The sequence below is a fragment of the Hemiscyllium ocellatum genome, chromosome 1 (genome assembly GCF_020745735.1).
Source record: "Hemiscyllium ocellatum isolate sHemOce1 chromosome 1, sHemOce1.pat.X.cur, whole genome shotgun sequence".
NCBI classification, from domain to species: domain Eukaryota; kingdom Metazoa; phylum Chordata; class Chondrichthyes; order Orectolobiformes; family Hemiscylliidae; genus Hemiscyllium; species Hemiscyllium ocellatum.
This window is the reverse complement of record NC_083401.1, coordinates 41,392,734-41,410,428: the sequence shown is the minus strand read 5'-3', so window position 1 is coordinate 41,410,428 and position 17,695 is coordinate 41,392,734. Positions and strand designations below refer to the sequence as shown.

Here is a 17,695-nt window from a genome sequence, read left to right as displayed (position 1 = left end):
ATTTTAAAGGTTCAAATGAGAAACCTAAAATGAAACGGAGGAACTGAAATCTACATTCAATTACAATTGGAAAGTACAATGGAATTAGATTTTAGTAAGCTTTTCTTCACTTCCAAAGTCAATTGTTCAAATGTTCACCTTTTATGTTTTCTTCTCTGCTATAGATTTCAGATAATATTAAACTCTGCTGTCAACATCTTAACTTGGCCAGAGCTCAGTTCATCTATCACATGCTTGTTGATGTATATTGGCAAACTGGAAACCAATGTCTCAATTTTAAAATGATAATCTTCTCTTCAAACCCTTCCTCAACCTCCCCTTCTATCTCTGGAATTCATCCACCCCAACTGCTAGACCTCATGCAACTTTTTCCATCATCTCACCATTGGCAGCTACCCTGTGAGGGTAGAGTTCTGGAATTCTGAGTCAACCTGCTTGGTCACATTCTATCTCTTCCCAAGGCACCTCCTTAAAAATTGTCACTCTAAGTTTTTCGTCACCCATCTTAATATTATCTTTGGTTCAGAGTCAGTGTTTACTTTGAAAGCAGCATCTTCAGAAGATACATTAAAGTTGGAACCTCAGTATAAAATTAGTTTTGGTGCTTAAACTGTTTATGGAAGAATGGAGTTAATTTACTTTGTAAGGGACTTTATCCAGTTCATTTAAGATCTGAGAATTGAACAATTCCAGATAAAGCCTTCTAAATATGAATGTTCTGAACACTTTCACTCCTAAACCCCACAGAGAATTCTCAGAATATTAATCAATATTTACAATTGGCCAGTTAAATATCACTTGGCAATATATGAGCAATTCTGTTAAATAGATTATAGGTTGTTCTTTTACAAATTTTTGCTCAGCGAAGTTTTTTTTCCCAAAATGGATTAATCAATGTAGTATTGATTTTGATAGGATTGGTGGAGAGGGAGTTTATTTTCTTAAGGTTCATTAAATTTGAGTTCGTAGCTTTTGCTTCTGAGGCCACATTCCAGATTGAAAAGCAGCAAAATATTGGAGATTTTGCAAATCTAATATATAGACTAGTAATGTAATTTTTACAGCAAAAGATGGAATGGTTCTAGCACTGACTCTTAGGAAACATCGCAAGCTACAATCCTCCAGTCTGGGAAACAACCGTGTACAAATCTGCTGTTTTCTATCTCTCCATTAATTTTTAAAATCCAAATTTAACAATGACTCTCCTCCTTAAATCTTTTTTTTAAATCAGTCATTAATGTGGTATCTTATCAAACATTTTCTTAAAGTCCAATAGATCTAATGGCAATGACTGCATTCCCTTCAACCAACCTTCTCTGCAACTGCATCAGGTTCTCACCAAGTTCTTTTCATTCCCTGCTCCCACTCTCTATACTCCCCTGTTCTCCAATGTGCAAACACGCATATACTACCTTGCATCGCTTCCTTGACTTATCCACTTTGTCAAACTGAATATCATTTCTTTGTTATTTCTAAGCTAATTCAAGCCAGCAATCCTGTATCCTGTGCTTTCAAGTGGGCAGAAATCTTCCCCTTCCACACCTCAAGTGGCATTTTTCACCCAGTTTGTGAACTTCATTTTCCACCTTTGCTAGCTCTTGGTTGTACTGTTTGGGGGCAGGAGCGGTGGGAAACTTGCTTGCTGCAGTCAACATGCCTTTCTCCAACACCAAAATACTGTGTCCAACCATCTAAACTGTTTTCATTTCTTAATTTTCATCCTTGTTTCATCTCTCTACATTTCCCTCACCACTTCATTTCTTGCAACCTCCTCTCATTCATTGTGATGCAGTCCCCTATTTTCCTCTCCTCCACTGCAGTCTATTCTTTTGCTGCAATGTTGGTCCAGCATGAGTTCTTGAAGTAAGTTCTTGTGATGGCTGCAAGCTATAGACAAGAATTGCTGAAGAAACTTGGCAGGTCTGGCAGCATCTATGGAGAGAAATCAGTCAACATTTCAAGTCCAGTTGCCCTACTTCAAAACTGACAATAGCTAGGAACAACTGGTGCATGTGCTGAGGACGTGAAGGAGTGATTGGATAGTGGAGTTGGGGCCCAGAGGCAGAGAATAACAGGCAGCCAAAGGATGATATTATGTTAGGGATACAAAAAAAAAGCTGATAATGGAGGACCATGAATAAGTGAAGTAGCAGCTTTTCTTTCTCAAAGACATGCTACATCCATTCCTTTGTCAGTGCTTCATACGCCCTCTCTCTCTTGCGCGCTCTTTCTCTCTCTTGCATGCACTCTCTCTTGTGCATGCACTCTCTCGCTTGCTGTCTCCTTCATCTTCGACTTCAGTATATGTGCACCCTTCCCTCGCTAACTTCAGTTCTAAACTCGAAATGATCATTCTGCTTTCTCTCTACAGGTGCTGTCAGACCTGCTGCGATTCTGTTTTTGTTTTATATTTTCGGCATCTCCACACCTGTACTTTTGTATTATCAGAGACAAGCATTACTGCCTTAGCAAGCACATTTGTCTATTGTATGAAACTACTGGGATAATTGCCAATAATGATGAGTCTTGGATATGCATGAGTAAACAAAGACTGGCCTGGCCCAAGTTGAATTTTGTCAGAAAATGCTGACGGGGACTGTGGTTCCAAAATGCTGACAGTTAGCACATATAAGACTGACAATTCACAGCTTTCAAGCTGTTAGAGCCTAAAGGCTTGCCTATAGTTGTCAAGCTGCAAAATTGATTGAGCACCACAACGCAGTTTGCTTTGTCATGAGACTGTCACCTTTCAATTGCTGATGGAAACACTTTGGACACATGATTATGGAGGAAGAGTTTAAAAAAAACAGAAGTCTAAATCTGAAGTTCTTGTCAGAAAGCCGAGTTTATAATTCTCCGCCCCAGAAGGCAGTGGAGGCCACGTTTCTGGATACTTTCAAGAAAGAGTTGGATAGAGCTCTTAAGGACAGTGGAAGCAAGGGTTATGGGGATAAGGCAGGAACAGGATACTGAGTGAGGATGATCAGCCATGATCATAATGGTGCAGGCTCGAAGGGCCAAATGGCCTACTCCTGCACCTATTGTCTATTTTAAATTACAAATTTGTTTATGATGTGTGAGTACATTATGTATGTAACTATGCCTATAATGTATACTTTTATACACACCTCATGTCTACAGATATTGGATGCTAAGAAGGCCACATAAAGTTAGCTGGAGAACTTAATTTTTGTCACTGTAGGTCCAGCCATTTAAGACTATGTCTATCCCTGTGATCCAAGTTAAAAATCACACAACACCAGGTTATAGTTCAATAGGTTTATTTTGGAAGCACTGGCTTTAGGAGTGCTGTTCCTTCAGGTGGTTGTGGAGCAGGATCATAAAACACAGAATTTATCGCAAAAGATTAGTGTCACGCATGCAACTGATAGGATATATTGAATAAACTTAGATTGCTGTTAAGTCTTCCATCTTTTAGAATGGGTTGCTGGTTTTCATTAATATGTAAATCCCAAAACTACTTTCAAATCATACTCTCAAGATAACTTCAAGTTTTATTAAAAAAAGGTAAAATTTCAGCTCAGACAATGCATTAAAGGTGAGGTTAGAGTGTGTCTGTATCCCAATCTTGAGGATATTCCTACTATTTCCAAAGTAGGAATTTATAAAATGTCACATGGATTGACTGCCTGCAGGTTGTGTGTGTTTTTGAGCAAAATAGAATGTATTGACAACTACAATTCTGTAAATCAAAATCATCCCATAGACTTGTGTGTGTGCATGCATGTGAGGGGGGAATGTGAGTATGAACGCATGTGCTTCTTGGGGGGTGTATGTATGTGTGTCTGAGAGACAGCACAAGTATGAGAGAGGGTCTGTATGAGTGTGCGTGTATGTGTGAGAGTGTGTATAATAGGGTCAGCTGCAGTGTGACATGAACCCAAGGTCCCTGTTGGGGCCATTCTCATGGGTACCAAACTTGGCTATCAGCTCTGCTCAGCCACTCTGTGTTGTTGCCTATCCAGAAATCCGCCTTGGAGGATTGTCAACCCAAGTTCTAAGGCCGAATGGTTCTGACCGCTGAAGTGTTCCCTGACTGGGAGGGAACTGTGAATATCCTTGTGATGAGGAATATTTTTCCTTTTCCCAAAATGTTTTCTTCAAAAGAAATGGATACCTTCAATTTCAGATCTTCCACCAATTAAACCGGTTCACATTGGTTAAAGGTTTCTGAATTTCAACATTTTCCTGTGGAGAAGTTAACACATGATTTTGATTTTCCACAGGTTTCTAACTATAGCCTCAAAGTCTAAGTGAGGGTTGATGAGTCAATATTGAGATCACAGAATAACTATTGCTTTGAAAAGTGCTTGCTGTTACTTCCCGAGGGACTTAGATGATAAATGCACTGCTGCTTATATAGAACTGAGCTTTATTGATGAAGAAGGCATTGAGTTCCCAGATCACTTCCTATTATGTTATACATAATGAAGGTCATGTATAGATGTCTACACGGAAGTGTCTAGGTTCAGTCTCAGCTACCTTTATTAGGGTTTATGCAAATGTGTTTCATTAGCTGCCTTACTTCTTAGGAAAAACAGCATCATTGGATGTGAAGTGATTGTGGAAACATATTCTCGTGTGGCTCTGTGGTTTTGGTAGGTGATGGGAAAATAATCGAGCAATGTTCAGCAGGTAATAGGAAAGGCAAATGTAAAAGTTTTACTAAAACTATACAAGGCACTAGTTAGATCACACCTGTAGTATTGTGAACAGTTTGGGTCCCCTTATCTATGTGAAGGTATACTGGCACTAGAGGTAATTCAGGGAACATTCACTGGTTGATCCTGGCCATGAAGGCACTGTCTTATGAGGAGAGATTAAGTGGATTGGACCTGTACTAATTGGAATTTAGAAGAATGAGAGGTGACTTCAATGAAGCATACAAGATTCATGATAGGGCCTGACAGGATAGAGGCTGAGAGGATATTTCTCATTGTGACAGAGTCTGGGATTATTTAAGATGGAGATGTAGAGAAACTTCTTAAGTACAACAAATCTGTGGAATTCTTTACCACAGAAGCCTGTAGAATATATTTCATTCAATATGTTCAAGACTGAGACAGCTTTTTCATCAGTAAGAGAACAGAGGGTTATGGGAAAAGGCAGGAAAGTGGAGTTGAAGTTTGAGATCAGCCACTATCTCATTCAATAGTGGAACAATCTTGATGAGCTGATTGGCCTACTTATGCACCTTTCTCTGAAATGAGGTAAGAAATTCAGCTTTCTGTCTGCAAAGCTCAATTTACATGTCCGTATAACAGCCGATTAGTGACTTACTTCCTATATTCAATGATTAATTAATTTATTCTCTTAAGGAATATGGACACCGCTGGGAAGGCCAGCATTTGTTACCCATTCCTACTACCCTTCATCTGAATGGCATAACTTGGTGGATTAGGAGTCACATGTAGGCCAGCCCAGGTACAGATGGCATGAGTGAACCAGATGAATTTTTACAACAGTTGATAGCCTCACTAAAACTAACTTTTTAAAAAAATTCTAGATTGGTGAATTAGATTTTTAAATTCCACCAGCTATTGTGGAATTTGTACCCATATTCCCAAAGGTTAGCCTGGACCTCGATTACTGCTTCAGTGACATTACCTCTATGTCATCATCTTCATTCATGCCTGAGTGTATGCTACATGTACGAACACACATCAGTGCCTTTTCCCAGAGAGTCTTCCATCTATCTTTATCGCTTTTGTTTCGCAGATGACAGCAGCTCATTCTGGGTGCTAGTACTGGGCTTTGATAGATGTCTTTGTGTGAACCTTTACAGTGAAAGTGATGGACGATGAAAAGCATTATGCCTGACTTCAGTTCTACCCTTGCATTTCTAGTAGGAATCAGGAATGTGGAACTTTTGACAGTGTGTGATACAATTAACAGAGCATTTACTAATCGCTCCATTGTACCTTCTTTAAAAGTTCTGTTCGTTGACACCTTCCACATTTTTGAAACCTATTAACTTTTAGTTACACTTGTAAAAGTAGCTTTATGTAATTGTATCTCTGTAAGTTGGTATCTATTGGGTATGGCCTCCTACATAATGCAGTGGTTGTTCTCTTCCACAGGTGGAGTATCAGTGTGATGGGTTCCTGGAGAAAAACCGTGACACAGTACATGAAGAACAGATCAACATACTGAAGGCCAGCAAGGTATGATGGCCCAGGTCAAAATCCACTTCCACTTCTATTACATCTACCCTGCAACCCAAGGCTGGTGTAGGCTTCCACAGGTTAGGCATGTTCCCAACCAGTTCCATTGCAGTGTTCGACCACATGAATGCCATTTGGAAATTTGCAACCCAAGAAAACCAGTAGTCTGAATAAAACATTTATTTTGTGAATGCTTCACCTTTTTTAAGAGCTCAGTAAGGTAAACTAACTACTCATGCTTACTTCAAGGCAAAGTGAAAATTTGTTTTCTTAAAATGATTACTTCATTTCAAAAAAAGTAAGTCCTCTTTTCTTCTTTCCTAACCTGTAAACATTGAATCATTCCTTGGATGCCGTTCCCAAATCTCACTCGAGTGATATTGTGTTGGTGTCATCCTGGGCATTTGTTTCCCCTCAGTTTCTTACCTTTCCAACATGATAGAAGAGCTGGATTCTGTTCTTGTTTGTTTGTTTGTTTGTTTGTTTGTTTGTTACATCTGTGAGCTCTCCATTGGGAGCAGCTCGTTATATTGGTGGGGTGGTGGTAGAGTTTGCATCTGGCAATTTAGATTGGGTAAGCACCTTTAATGTTTTGCTAATGACTCCTGTCATCATGATATTTTGAGCACCTTTTATAGTTGGGTGAAACTAGAAGCATCATAGAGAAAGGGGAGCCTGGACTCCCAGTTGCATTGAATCACTGAGAATTGTACAGAGCAGTTTACATGGTGCTTTTTCCTTTCATGATTGCTGTACTATGTATTGAACTTGGCAAATGTGTAAAGTCTGTTGGTAAACACAACATTTTAGAACATAGAAAGAAATGTAGATTTTCAGCACAGAAGCTGTTCAGTTCAGGTCTGTGCTGACTGAAAATCTGGTCTAATGCTGCTCTTCTGCTCTCAGTTCATAGCCCTGTTTGTTGCAGCATTTCAAATGCATATCCAAATGTTGTTTAAATGTAATGAGGTTCTCTACCTCTAGCACCCTTTCAGGCAGTCGGTTCCAAGCCCTTCCATCCTCTGGGTGAAAAAGTACTCCTCACCTTGCCGCTAATCAACTATCAAAGTGCTGAATGACAAAGCAGGCTTGCAGGGATCAGTAGTCTCGTCCTGCTCCTAATGCCTATGTTCATATAAACCAAGGAATCTGGCAATTTAGTGGCAGGCAGAAAAAGGAATTGAGACAACAGCCAGTTCAGCCATGATGATGATAATCGATGGGGCAGGCTCAATGGGCTAAATCGCCTACTCCGCAGTCCTGTGTCCTTAAATAAGAAGTGCTGGACAAATTCAATGTGTATGGCAGCATCTGCATTGAGAAAAACAATCAAAGTTTGGAGTCCAACGTAACTTTTGGAACTGAAAGGAGATGGAATTCGGATGGATTTTGTACTTTTTGAGCAATGGTCACCTGGAACAAAGAAAAGTGTGTTGTTTAAGGCAGTGGGTTACTGTGGCATGGTGAGAAGAGTGCCATGAAAATTCCAGGAAGCAACACTGTGAGGCTGTATCCATCATTCCGATCTCCTCTGGTGCCTCGGTGTTTAATACTGAAGGCAGTATCTGCTGACAATGGGCAACCCTGTTCACCGGAGCATGTGCAAGCTTCCAGCTTCAATCCTGCATATGAAAAAATGTGACGTGTTATGGAATTGTTTGTTTCCTTGATACTGAGAAGGTTAGGAGCTACTTGTATAAAGTAATTGTAGTGATTGGAGCAATGTCAGTGAGGTGGATCTCATGTGATATTAGTTCCCTGATTGGATCAGGTTAAAAGTCCCCAACCAGGGAGTCCTGGCTGACATATAAACAGGAGTGTTAGGGGGTCTGCTCACTCTAGGAGTAATCTCTGAGCTAGCCAGGTCAGTGTCTTGGACTGTACATGTGTAAGTAAAGGGTGAATTAGAGTCATAGAGATGTACAGCATGGAAACGGACCCTTCGGTCCAACCCGTCCATGCCGACCAGATATCCCAACCCAATCTAGTCCCACCTGCCAGCACCTGGCCCATATCCCTCCAAACCCTTCCTATTCATATACCCATCCAAATGCCTCTTAAATGTTGCAATTGTACCAGCTTCCACCACTTCCTCTGCCAGCTCATTCCATACAAATACCACCCTCTGTGTGAAAGAATTGCCCCTTAGGTCTCTCATATCTTTCCCCTCTCACCCTAAACCTATGCCCTCTAGTTCTGGACTCTCCCACCCCAGGGAAAAGACTTCGTCTATTTACCCTATCCATGCTCCTCATAATTTTGTAAACCTCTATAAGGTCACCCCTCAGCCTCCGATGCTTCAGGGAAAACAGCCCCAGCCTGTTCAGCCTCTTCCTATAGCTCAGATCCTCCAACCCTGGCAACATCCTTGTAAATCTTTTCTGAACCCTTTCAAATTTCACAACATCTTTCTGATAGGCAGGAGACCAGAATTGCACACAATATTCCAACAGTGGCCTAACGAATGTCCTGTACAGCTGCAACATGACCTCCCAACTCCTGTACTCAATATTTTGACCAATAAAGGAAAGCATACTAAATGCTGCCTTCACTATCCTATCTACCTTCAACTACATTTTCAAGGAGCTACGAACCTGCACTCCAACGTCTCTTTGTTCAGCAACAGTCCCTAGGACCTTACCATTAAGTGTACAAGTCCTGCTAAGATTTGCTTTCCCGAAATGCAGCACCTTGCATTTATCTGAATTAAATTCCATCTGCCACTTCTCAACCCATTGGCCCATCTGGTCAAGATCCTGTTGTAATCTGAGGTATTCCTCTTTGCTGTCCACTACACCTCCAATTTTGGTGTCATCTGCAAACTTACTAACTGTACCTCTTATGCTCGCATCCAAATCATTTATGTAAATGACAAAAAGTAGAGGACCCAGCACCGATCCTGATGGCACTCCACTGGTCACAGGCCTCCAGTATGAAAAACAACCCTCCACCACCACCCTCTGTCTTCTACCTTTGAGCCAGTTCTGTATCCAAATGGCTAGTTCCCCCTGTATTCCATGAGATCTAACCTTGCTAATCAGTCTCCCATGGGGAACCTTGTCGAACGCCTTACTGAAATCCATATAGATCACATCTACTGCTCTGCCCTCATCAATCCTCTTTGTTACTACTTCAAAAACCTCAATCAAGTTTGTGAGACATGATTTCCCCCGCGCAAAGCCATGTTGACTATCCTTAATCAGTTCTTGCCTTTCCAAACACACACACATCCTGTCCCTCAGGATTCTCTCCAACAACTTACCACCACCGAGGTCAGGCTCACTAGTCTGTAGTTCCCTGGCTTGTCTTTACCGCCCTTCTTAAACAGTGGCACCACGTTATCTAACCTCCAGTGTTCCGGCACCTCACCTGTGACTATCGATGATACAAATATCTCAGCAAGAGGCCCAGCAATCACTTCTCTAGCTTCTCAGAGTCCTCAGGTACACCTGATCAGGCCCTGGGGATTTATCCACCTTTACCCATTTCAAGACATCCAACACTTCCTCCTCTCTAATATGGAAGTTTTGCAAGGTGTCACCATCTATTTCCCTTACAGTCTATTTCTACCATATCCTTTTCCACAGTAAATACTGGTGCAAAACACTCATTTAGTATCTCCCCCATTTTCTGCGGCTCCACACAAAGGCCGCCTCGCTGATCTTTGAGGGGCCCCATTCTCTCCCTAGTTACCCTTTCGTCCTTTATGTATTTGTAAAAACTCATGGATTCTTCTTAATTCTATTTACCAAAGCTGCCTCATGTCCCCTTTTTGCCCGCCTGATTTCCCTCTTAAGTATACTCTTACTGTCTTTATACTCTTCTTAGGATTCACTCGATCTATCCTGTCTATACCTGACATATGTTTCCTTCTTTTTCTTAACCAAACGCTCAATTTCTTTAGTCATCCAGCATTCTCTATACCTACCAGCCTTTCCTTTCACCCTGACAGGAATATGCTTTCTCTGGATTCTCGTTATCTCATTTGTGAAGGCTTCCCATTTTCCAGCTGTCCCTTTACCTGCACACAATTGCCCCAATCAGCTTTTGAAAGTTCTTGCCTTCTACTGTCAAAATTTGCCTTTCTCCAATTTAGAACTTCAACTTTTTGATCTGTTCTATCCTTTTTCATCACTATTTGAAATCGAATAGAATTATGGTCGCTGGCCCCAAAGTGCTCCCCCACTGACACCTCAGTCACATGGCTGATGGGCTATCAGCCTTCACGGAGTTATTTCAGTAATGGTTCCGATGGGCTCAATATTTGCAAAAGATGGTGGTGGTTGGCAATTGTTCCACATACTGCTGGGGAAAGGGCAAGAGAGATTAGAAATCAGAAGGGTTATGGAACAAAAGGCTAAAGATGCAGTAAGGGAGATTTAAAAAGTAAAAAATCATTTATGTTCATAATAGGATCAACATCAAGTATAACAGAAAATGAAAGAGGGAACCAAGACATACATACTTATGAAGAGATATTAGAGGAGCAGACAGAGTCTGTGATTGTGGTTGATGAACTCAATGTTGAGTCCAGAAGGCTGTAAAGTGCCTGATCAGAAAATGTGTAATACAGTTTATGCAAAAATTGTCTGGAATGGTTTGTTCAGAAGTAATGAAAAGTTCATTAATTTAACATTTTATTTTATTTTGTTAGACATTTTTAGTGCATATTGAAGGATTGTGATCTATATCTTGAAGATAATGACTTCATAACAATGTATTTGGGGCCAGTTTTTATTTGAGGTGTAGAGAATTATGTTTTTTGTATGATGATCAAAAATGAAATTTGAAAGTAGTCTGTTAAAAAGGGATAACTCGTAGATCATGATTCTTTGCATAAAATTTCACAGAGCATCGTTGTTACAACGCAGGAGATGACCATTTGGCCCAACTGGTGTGTAATTTTCCAAATGACTAACTCCCCTAACATCATGCCCTCACCTTCTCCTTGTATCTCTGTATATTGTTTGTTTTTGTTCATATAGCTGCCTAAGTTCCTTCTGAAAACTTCAATTGAACCTGCCTCCACCAGACTGTGGAGCATTCCGGAAGTTAACCATTTGCTGTGTGAAGCAAAGGTTTCCTTTCTCTCTGGAAGACAGCCCTGATGACCTCTATCTTTTGTTGTGGTTCTGTTCGCCGAGCTGGGAATTTGTATTGCAGACATTTTGTCCCCTGTCTAGGTGACATCCTCAGTGCTTGGGAGCCGCCTGTGAAGTGCTTCTGTGATCTTTCCTCCGGCATTTATAGTGATTTGTATCTGCCGCTTCCGGTTGTCAGTTCCAGCTGTCCGCTGCAGTGGCCGGTATATTGGGTCCAGGTCGATGTGTTTGTTAGAATCTGTGGATGAGTGCCATGCTTCTAGGAATTTCCTGGATTCTATCTTTTAAAAAATTTATCCAAAGGATGTTGACATTACTGGCAGGGCTAGCAGCTCGAGTTGTCCTTGAGAGGATGGTGGTGAGCTGCCACTTTGTGAGTTGCAAGAAGGAAGATTTAAGGAAGCTTCAAGGTAATATGGACAAGTTTGAGGGTAAACATAATGTAGATGCTGTGCAGTGTAGCTAAATATAATGTTATAAACCGGTGTGCAAAATGGAAAAGAATATTATCTAAATTGTGATATATTGGAGTGGGTGTACAAAGTGATCTGGGTATCCTTATACATCAGTCAATGAAAGTAGAGAGTCAGGAGATGCAGCAGGCAGTTAAGAAGGCAAGTGGCACATTGACTTCATTGCAAGAGGATTTGAGTTCACATGTCAGGATGTCTTGTTACAGCTGTACAGAGACTTGCTGAGACCATACTGGAGTACTGTGTGCAGGTTTGGTCTCCTTCCCTCTGAAAAGGATATACATGCCATAGTGGGAGTGCAGCAGAAGTTCAGTAGGCTGATACTGAGGATGAAAATGAAGACTGCAGATGCTGGAGATCAGAGCTGAAAATGTGTTGCTGGAAAAGCGCAGCAGGTCAGGCAGCATCCAAGGAGCAGGAGAATTGACGTTTCGGGCATGAGCCCTTCTTCATTCCTGAAGGGCTCATGCACGAAACGTCGATTGTCCAACTCCTTGGATGCTGCCTGACCTGCTGCGCTTTTTCAATCATACATTTTCAGCTCTGATACTGAGGATGGCATGGCTGGCCTATTAGGAGGCACTAGTTTAACTAGGCTGGTATTCACTCAAAAGCTGGTACACTGCAACCATACAGCATTAATTAAATTTCACCAATTTCCCCATTTCACCCCCACCCCAAGTCTCAACTTTCCAACTCGGCACCGCCCTCTTGACCTGTCACTGATTCCTGAAGAAGGGGTCATGCCCGAAATGTCGACTCTCCTGCTCCTTGGATGCTGCCTGACCTGCACTTTTCCAGCAACACATTTTCAACTCTGATCTCCAGCATCTGCAGTCCTCACTTTCTCCTGGTATTCACTCAAGTTTAGAATGCTGAGAGGGGATCTGATGAAGCCTGTAAAATATTCTAATGGGGCTGGATAGATTAGATGCAGGGAGGATGTTTTTCTGTTTGAGAGTCTAGAACCAGAGTACACTGTCTCCGGATACAGCATAGACTGATGAGGAAAGATTTCATGACTCAAAAGGTAGTGAACCTGTGGAATTGGGTACCAAAGAAGGCTGTTGAAGCCAAATCACTGAATATAATCAAGAAAGAGATAGTTAACTTCCTAGATTTTCAAGGAATCAAGGGACATAAGGAGAAAGCAGGGCTATGGCATTGAGATGGAGGATCAGCCATGATAATTTTTAAGGGTCAAATGGCCTACACCTGCTCATAATTTCTATGTTTCATGAAGTGCTGTTTCCTAAATTGCTGGTTGAGGTGGATTTTCAATGATAAAAGGGAGGGCATTCCAGGATGTTGATTTGATTTCTCTTTCCTGACCATGCAAAGTTTACTGGTTGTGTGCTTTCAAAAGGCCCTATCTTCAGTAGAGCTGAAGTGAGCTGAAATGATTCACAGTGGTCAAGCTTCAACAATAGTCAACAGTATTTTTGTCATGTTGAGCATTCCAATAATTCTTCAGTTGGTGCTGGAAACATCCAAGGAGCAGCAGAACCGACATTTTGGGCATAAGCTTTTCATCGGGAATGGGGCTTATGGGCTGAGGGGCTGAGAGATAAATGGGAGGAGGGTAAGGCTGGGGGAAGATAGCTGAGAATGTGATAGGTAGATGAAGGTGGGAGAGAAGGTGATAGGTCGGAGAGGAGGGTGGAGCAGATAGATTGACAGGTCAAGAGGGCAGTGCCGAGTTGGAAAGTTGAGAGTCTGGGTGGGGGTAAAATGGGGAAATTGGTGAAATTGAATTAATGCTGTTTGGTTGCAGTGTACCAAGGCAGAAGATGAGGCGTTCTTCCTCCAGACGTTGGGTGGTTAGGGTTTGGTGATGGAGGAGGTCCAGGACCTGCATGTCCTTGGTGGGTTGGGAGGGGGGATTTGAAGTGTTCAGCCATGGGGCGGTGGGGTTAGTTGGTGCGGGTGTCCCAGAGGTATTCTCTGAAATGATCTGCAAGTAGGCATCCTGTCTCCTTGGTGTAGAGGAGACCACATCGGGTGCAATGGATACAGTAGATGACTTGTGGAAGTACAGGCAAATGTCTGTCTGATGTGGAAGGATCCTTTGGATGGAGGTGAGGGGGGAAATGTGAGCACAGATTCTGCATTTCTTGCGGTGGCAGGGGAATGTGCCAGGAATGGAGTGTGGGCTGGTGAATGGGTGTGTATCTGACAAGGGAGTTGCGGAGGGAATGGTCTCTCCGGAATGCTGGGGAGGGAAATATATCCCTAGTGGTGGGCTCTGTTTGTAGCTGGCAGAAGTGGCAGAGGATGATGCGATGTATCTGGAGGTTGGTGGGGTGAAAGGTGAGGACCGGCGGGATTCTGTCCTTGTTGCAGTTGGGAATGGTGGCATTTAAGGACGGAGGTGCAGGAAGTGGAGGAGATGTGCTGGAGGGCTTTATCAACCACATGGGTGGGGAAATTGCGGTCTTCGAAGAAGGAGGCCATTTGGGAGGTTCTGTGGTGGAATTGGTCAACCTGGGAACAGATGTGGCAGAGATGGAAGAATTGGGATTGAGGGAAGGTGGTTTTACAGGAGGTAGGCTGGGAGGAGGTGTAGTCTAGGTAGCTGTGGGAGTTGGTGGGTTTGTAGTAGATGTCTGTGGTTAGTTGGTCGCCGGAGAGAACATCTCTGGGACACCTGCTCCAACCAACCCCATCACCCCATGGCTGAACACTTAAACTCTCCCTCTCACTCCACCAAGGGCATGCAAGTCCACCGTCAGTGGATAACCATGCCTGGAGGAAGAATGCCTCATCTTCTGCCTTATGACACTACAACCATGTGGGATTAATGTGGATTTCACCAGTTTCCCCATTTCCCCTATCCCCACCTTTATCCCAGTCTCAAGCCTCCAACTCGGTGCAGTCCTCTTGACCTGTCCATCGTCCTTCCCATCTATCTGCTTCACTCTCCTATCACCTTCACCAACTTCACCTACCTATCTCATTCTCAACTGCCTTCCCCGCCCCCCAGCCGCACCCCCTGTCATTTATCTCTCAGCCCCAGCCCACAAGCCTCATTCCTGATGAGCTTATGCCCAAAACGTCTATTCTCCTGCTCCTCAGATGCTCCTTACTGACTGCTTTTCCAGCACCAAACTCTCGACTCTGATCGCCAGCATCTGTAGTGCTCACTTTCTCCTAATAATTCTTCAGTTTGATGTACTTCTGGGATATGTTTTGATGCAGTATGATCTTTAACTGTGAATCTAAAATGCATTCCGTAGACTGCGTAGATTATAAATTTATTTATCAATTGTTTACCTATATGCAGGTGGAAGGCATTTCACTTGAGTGCATGTTAAAATACACTTATTGAAATGATGGTGTGGTGTTTAGGACATGTATTTGGGTGATGTCTTACTGTTTTTAGAAGAATGTAAAACTGAGTAATGATTGGATCCGGTATGATCATTTACTAGCTGCCTTTCAGATTAAAATAAACACATTGTATCCAAATTGGTGGCAAGGGTGGGGAGAATCTCCATAATACTGGATGGATAAAATATGTCTACCTGATTCTCTGTGTGTGTGTGTGTGTGTGTGTGTGTGTGTGTGTGTGTGTGTGTGTGTGTGTGTGTGTCTCTCTCTCTCTGTGTCTCTCTCTCTCCCCCCTCTCTGGTGCTTATCTTTGCTTATTGTTAACTATTCTTTGCTACTTTCTTTCATAATTAATGAACAATTAGTATGGATCAATTTTGTAAGTTTCAATAATGATCTTGAGACGTTTTATTGAAGGAATTTGAAGTACATTTTTTAAGAGGACAGATCCAAATACTTTTGTTGTCCCTGTAATTTAAATTATTTATTTGCTGTATCTTCAAATGTGGATGCACATTTTCCATAGTCAATGATCTATCCAAATGGTGAATTATTGAATTGCTTGAAGCATGTGAAAGCCGTCAATAAAGGTGAATAATGAAAGTAGAAAATAATTAACTAAACAAGGAGTAGATGTTGGTTCCAGAATTATTCACTAAGGACAAATTAAGGATCAACTCTTATCAGTATGTGGCTGGAGCAAAATAAGCCTTGCTGAAAAACTATGTTGATCATTTTCATAATTCTGGGGTCCTATGGAAGTTACTTATTGCCATCATTGGTTGAGAGAGCCAGCATCTGCAGTCCTCACTTTCTCCTCGGAGATGTTTTCTAACTCGTTTGACTGTACAAACCATTACTTGCTAGGAGAAAGTGAGGACTGCAGATGCTGGAGATCAGAGTCAAAAAGTGTGGTGCTCAAAAAGCAGAGCAAGCCAGGCAGCATCCGAGGATAAGGAGAGATGACGTTTCAAGCATAAGTTCTACGTCAGGAATGTGGGTGGGTGGGGGCCCCAAAGGGGCAGATAGATAAATGGGTGGGGGTATGGGGAAGGTAGCTAGGAATGCTATGGGTAGATGAAGGTGGGGAGTGATGGTGATAAGTCGGAGAGGAGGGTGAAGCGGGTAGGTGGAAAGGAAGATGGACAGGTCAAAAGGGCGGTGCTGAGTTGGAGTGTTGAATCTGACATGAGGTTGGGAGAGAGGAGATGAGGAAGCTGTTGAAGTCAACATTGATGCTGATGTCAGTTTTCACCAGTTTCCTCAACTCGCCCCCCCCCCCCCCCCCCCCCCACCAATGTTCCTGATGAAGCCCTTATGCTTGAAAAGTTGACTCTCCTCTTCAGATACTGCCTGACCGGCTGTGCTTTTCCAGCACCACACTTTTTGAAGCCATTGCTTGCACTCATTTTAATAGACTTCATTTGAAATTTATTGTGGAATACTCCTTGCAAACAACATAGCTTAGAATAAAGGCAAAATGCAGTAATTGGTAGAAAGCTGTAGCAAACAGAATACTGGAGAAACTCAGTAGATCTAGAAGCATCTTTGTAGAGAGAGAAACAATTCACAACTTTTGGGTCTGATATGACTCCTTTTCAGAGTTTCTCTAATGCTGAATGAAGTTATACACAAATGTAGATGAAATTGTACTGATATGTATAAAAGTGTGTTTTATGAATGGGCAAACTCCGAATATTTTGCAACATCAGGGCTGAATTCCCCATTCTGAAGTTTCCAAATTCATCATTATGAATGACAAACTTTTGGATTTTTTTTGTTAGCTGTAAATCAACACTGGCTAAACAATCATGTATTTATTGCCTACTAAGTAGACTAAAGAAAATGTATCCCCATTAACCTTTTATTGTGACGAATGCTTCACTCCATATTTGTACGTTACACAGCACTAAAAGCGTTACGTAGTCTGGTGTGTAAAGTTTCACACCCCTTCTTGGCATTTACAAGACTTCTTTGATTTACTGCACCTTGTCACCTGTTTATTTTAAAATCCTCTCTACTTCCCTAGTTGGTGGCATGCAAGAGCACTGTCTCCAGCACGGGGCAAGGAGGGATTACCCCTTCGGTACAGATCCCAGTTTCACTGGTGTCCTTGTCCCATGAACTGGAACCCACTTCACACTCACCAGTCTGAGTTATAAAATTGTGTCTCTAACCTGATTTGACTGTATGCCAGTTTGGCTGTGACTTTGCTAATAATGCAAAGTTAATTACTTTTGAGGTTCAGCTCCTTAACTCTAATGCTAGCTGCTCATGTTGATGATGCAGGACCATGTCCTTTGTTCTACCAATGCCTTGGTACAGACCCTCTTGCTGCAAGTTCTTTTCCAGCTCCTTAGTCCCAAACCCTGACAATGGTCAGGCAACATGATTATCTGCAATCATTACTGCAGAGACTAGTGTCCATCTCCCTCACTATACTGTCCTGTACTACCACTGTGTTCTTCTTACTGTCGCCTTTTGATGGCTGCCTGCACACAGTGCCATGTTCCTTTTCAGTTCACCCCCCCCTCCTCCCAGACAGGCTGAATGAACCTCAAGCCTTTGTTAGGAAATTGCGACGGCTGAGGTTTCTCCCCTCTGG

General features: G+C 42.2%; 1 protein-coding gene across 2 annotated transcripts in view; it reads left to right on the top strand.

The window, feature by feature from the left end:
• The window catches only part of myo5b (myosin VB), a 258,490-nt gene that overhangs the window by 143,552 nt on the left and 97,243 nt on the right, over positions 1-17,695 (top strand). For both annotated transcript variants that reach the window (XM_060850127.1, XM_060850044.1), the window contains exon 14: positions 6,102-6,185. In XM_060850127.1, coding sequence (XP_060706110.1) covers positions 6,102-6,185 — 84 coding nt within the window. The remainder of the gene's footprint in view (positions 1-6,101; positions 6,186-17,695) is intronic.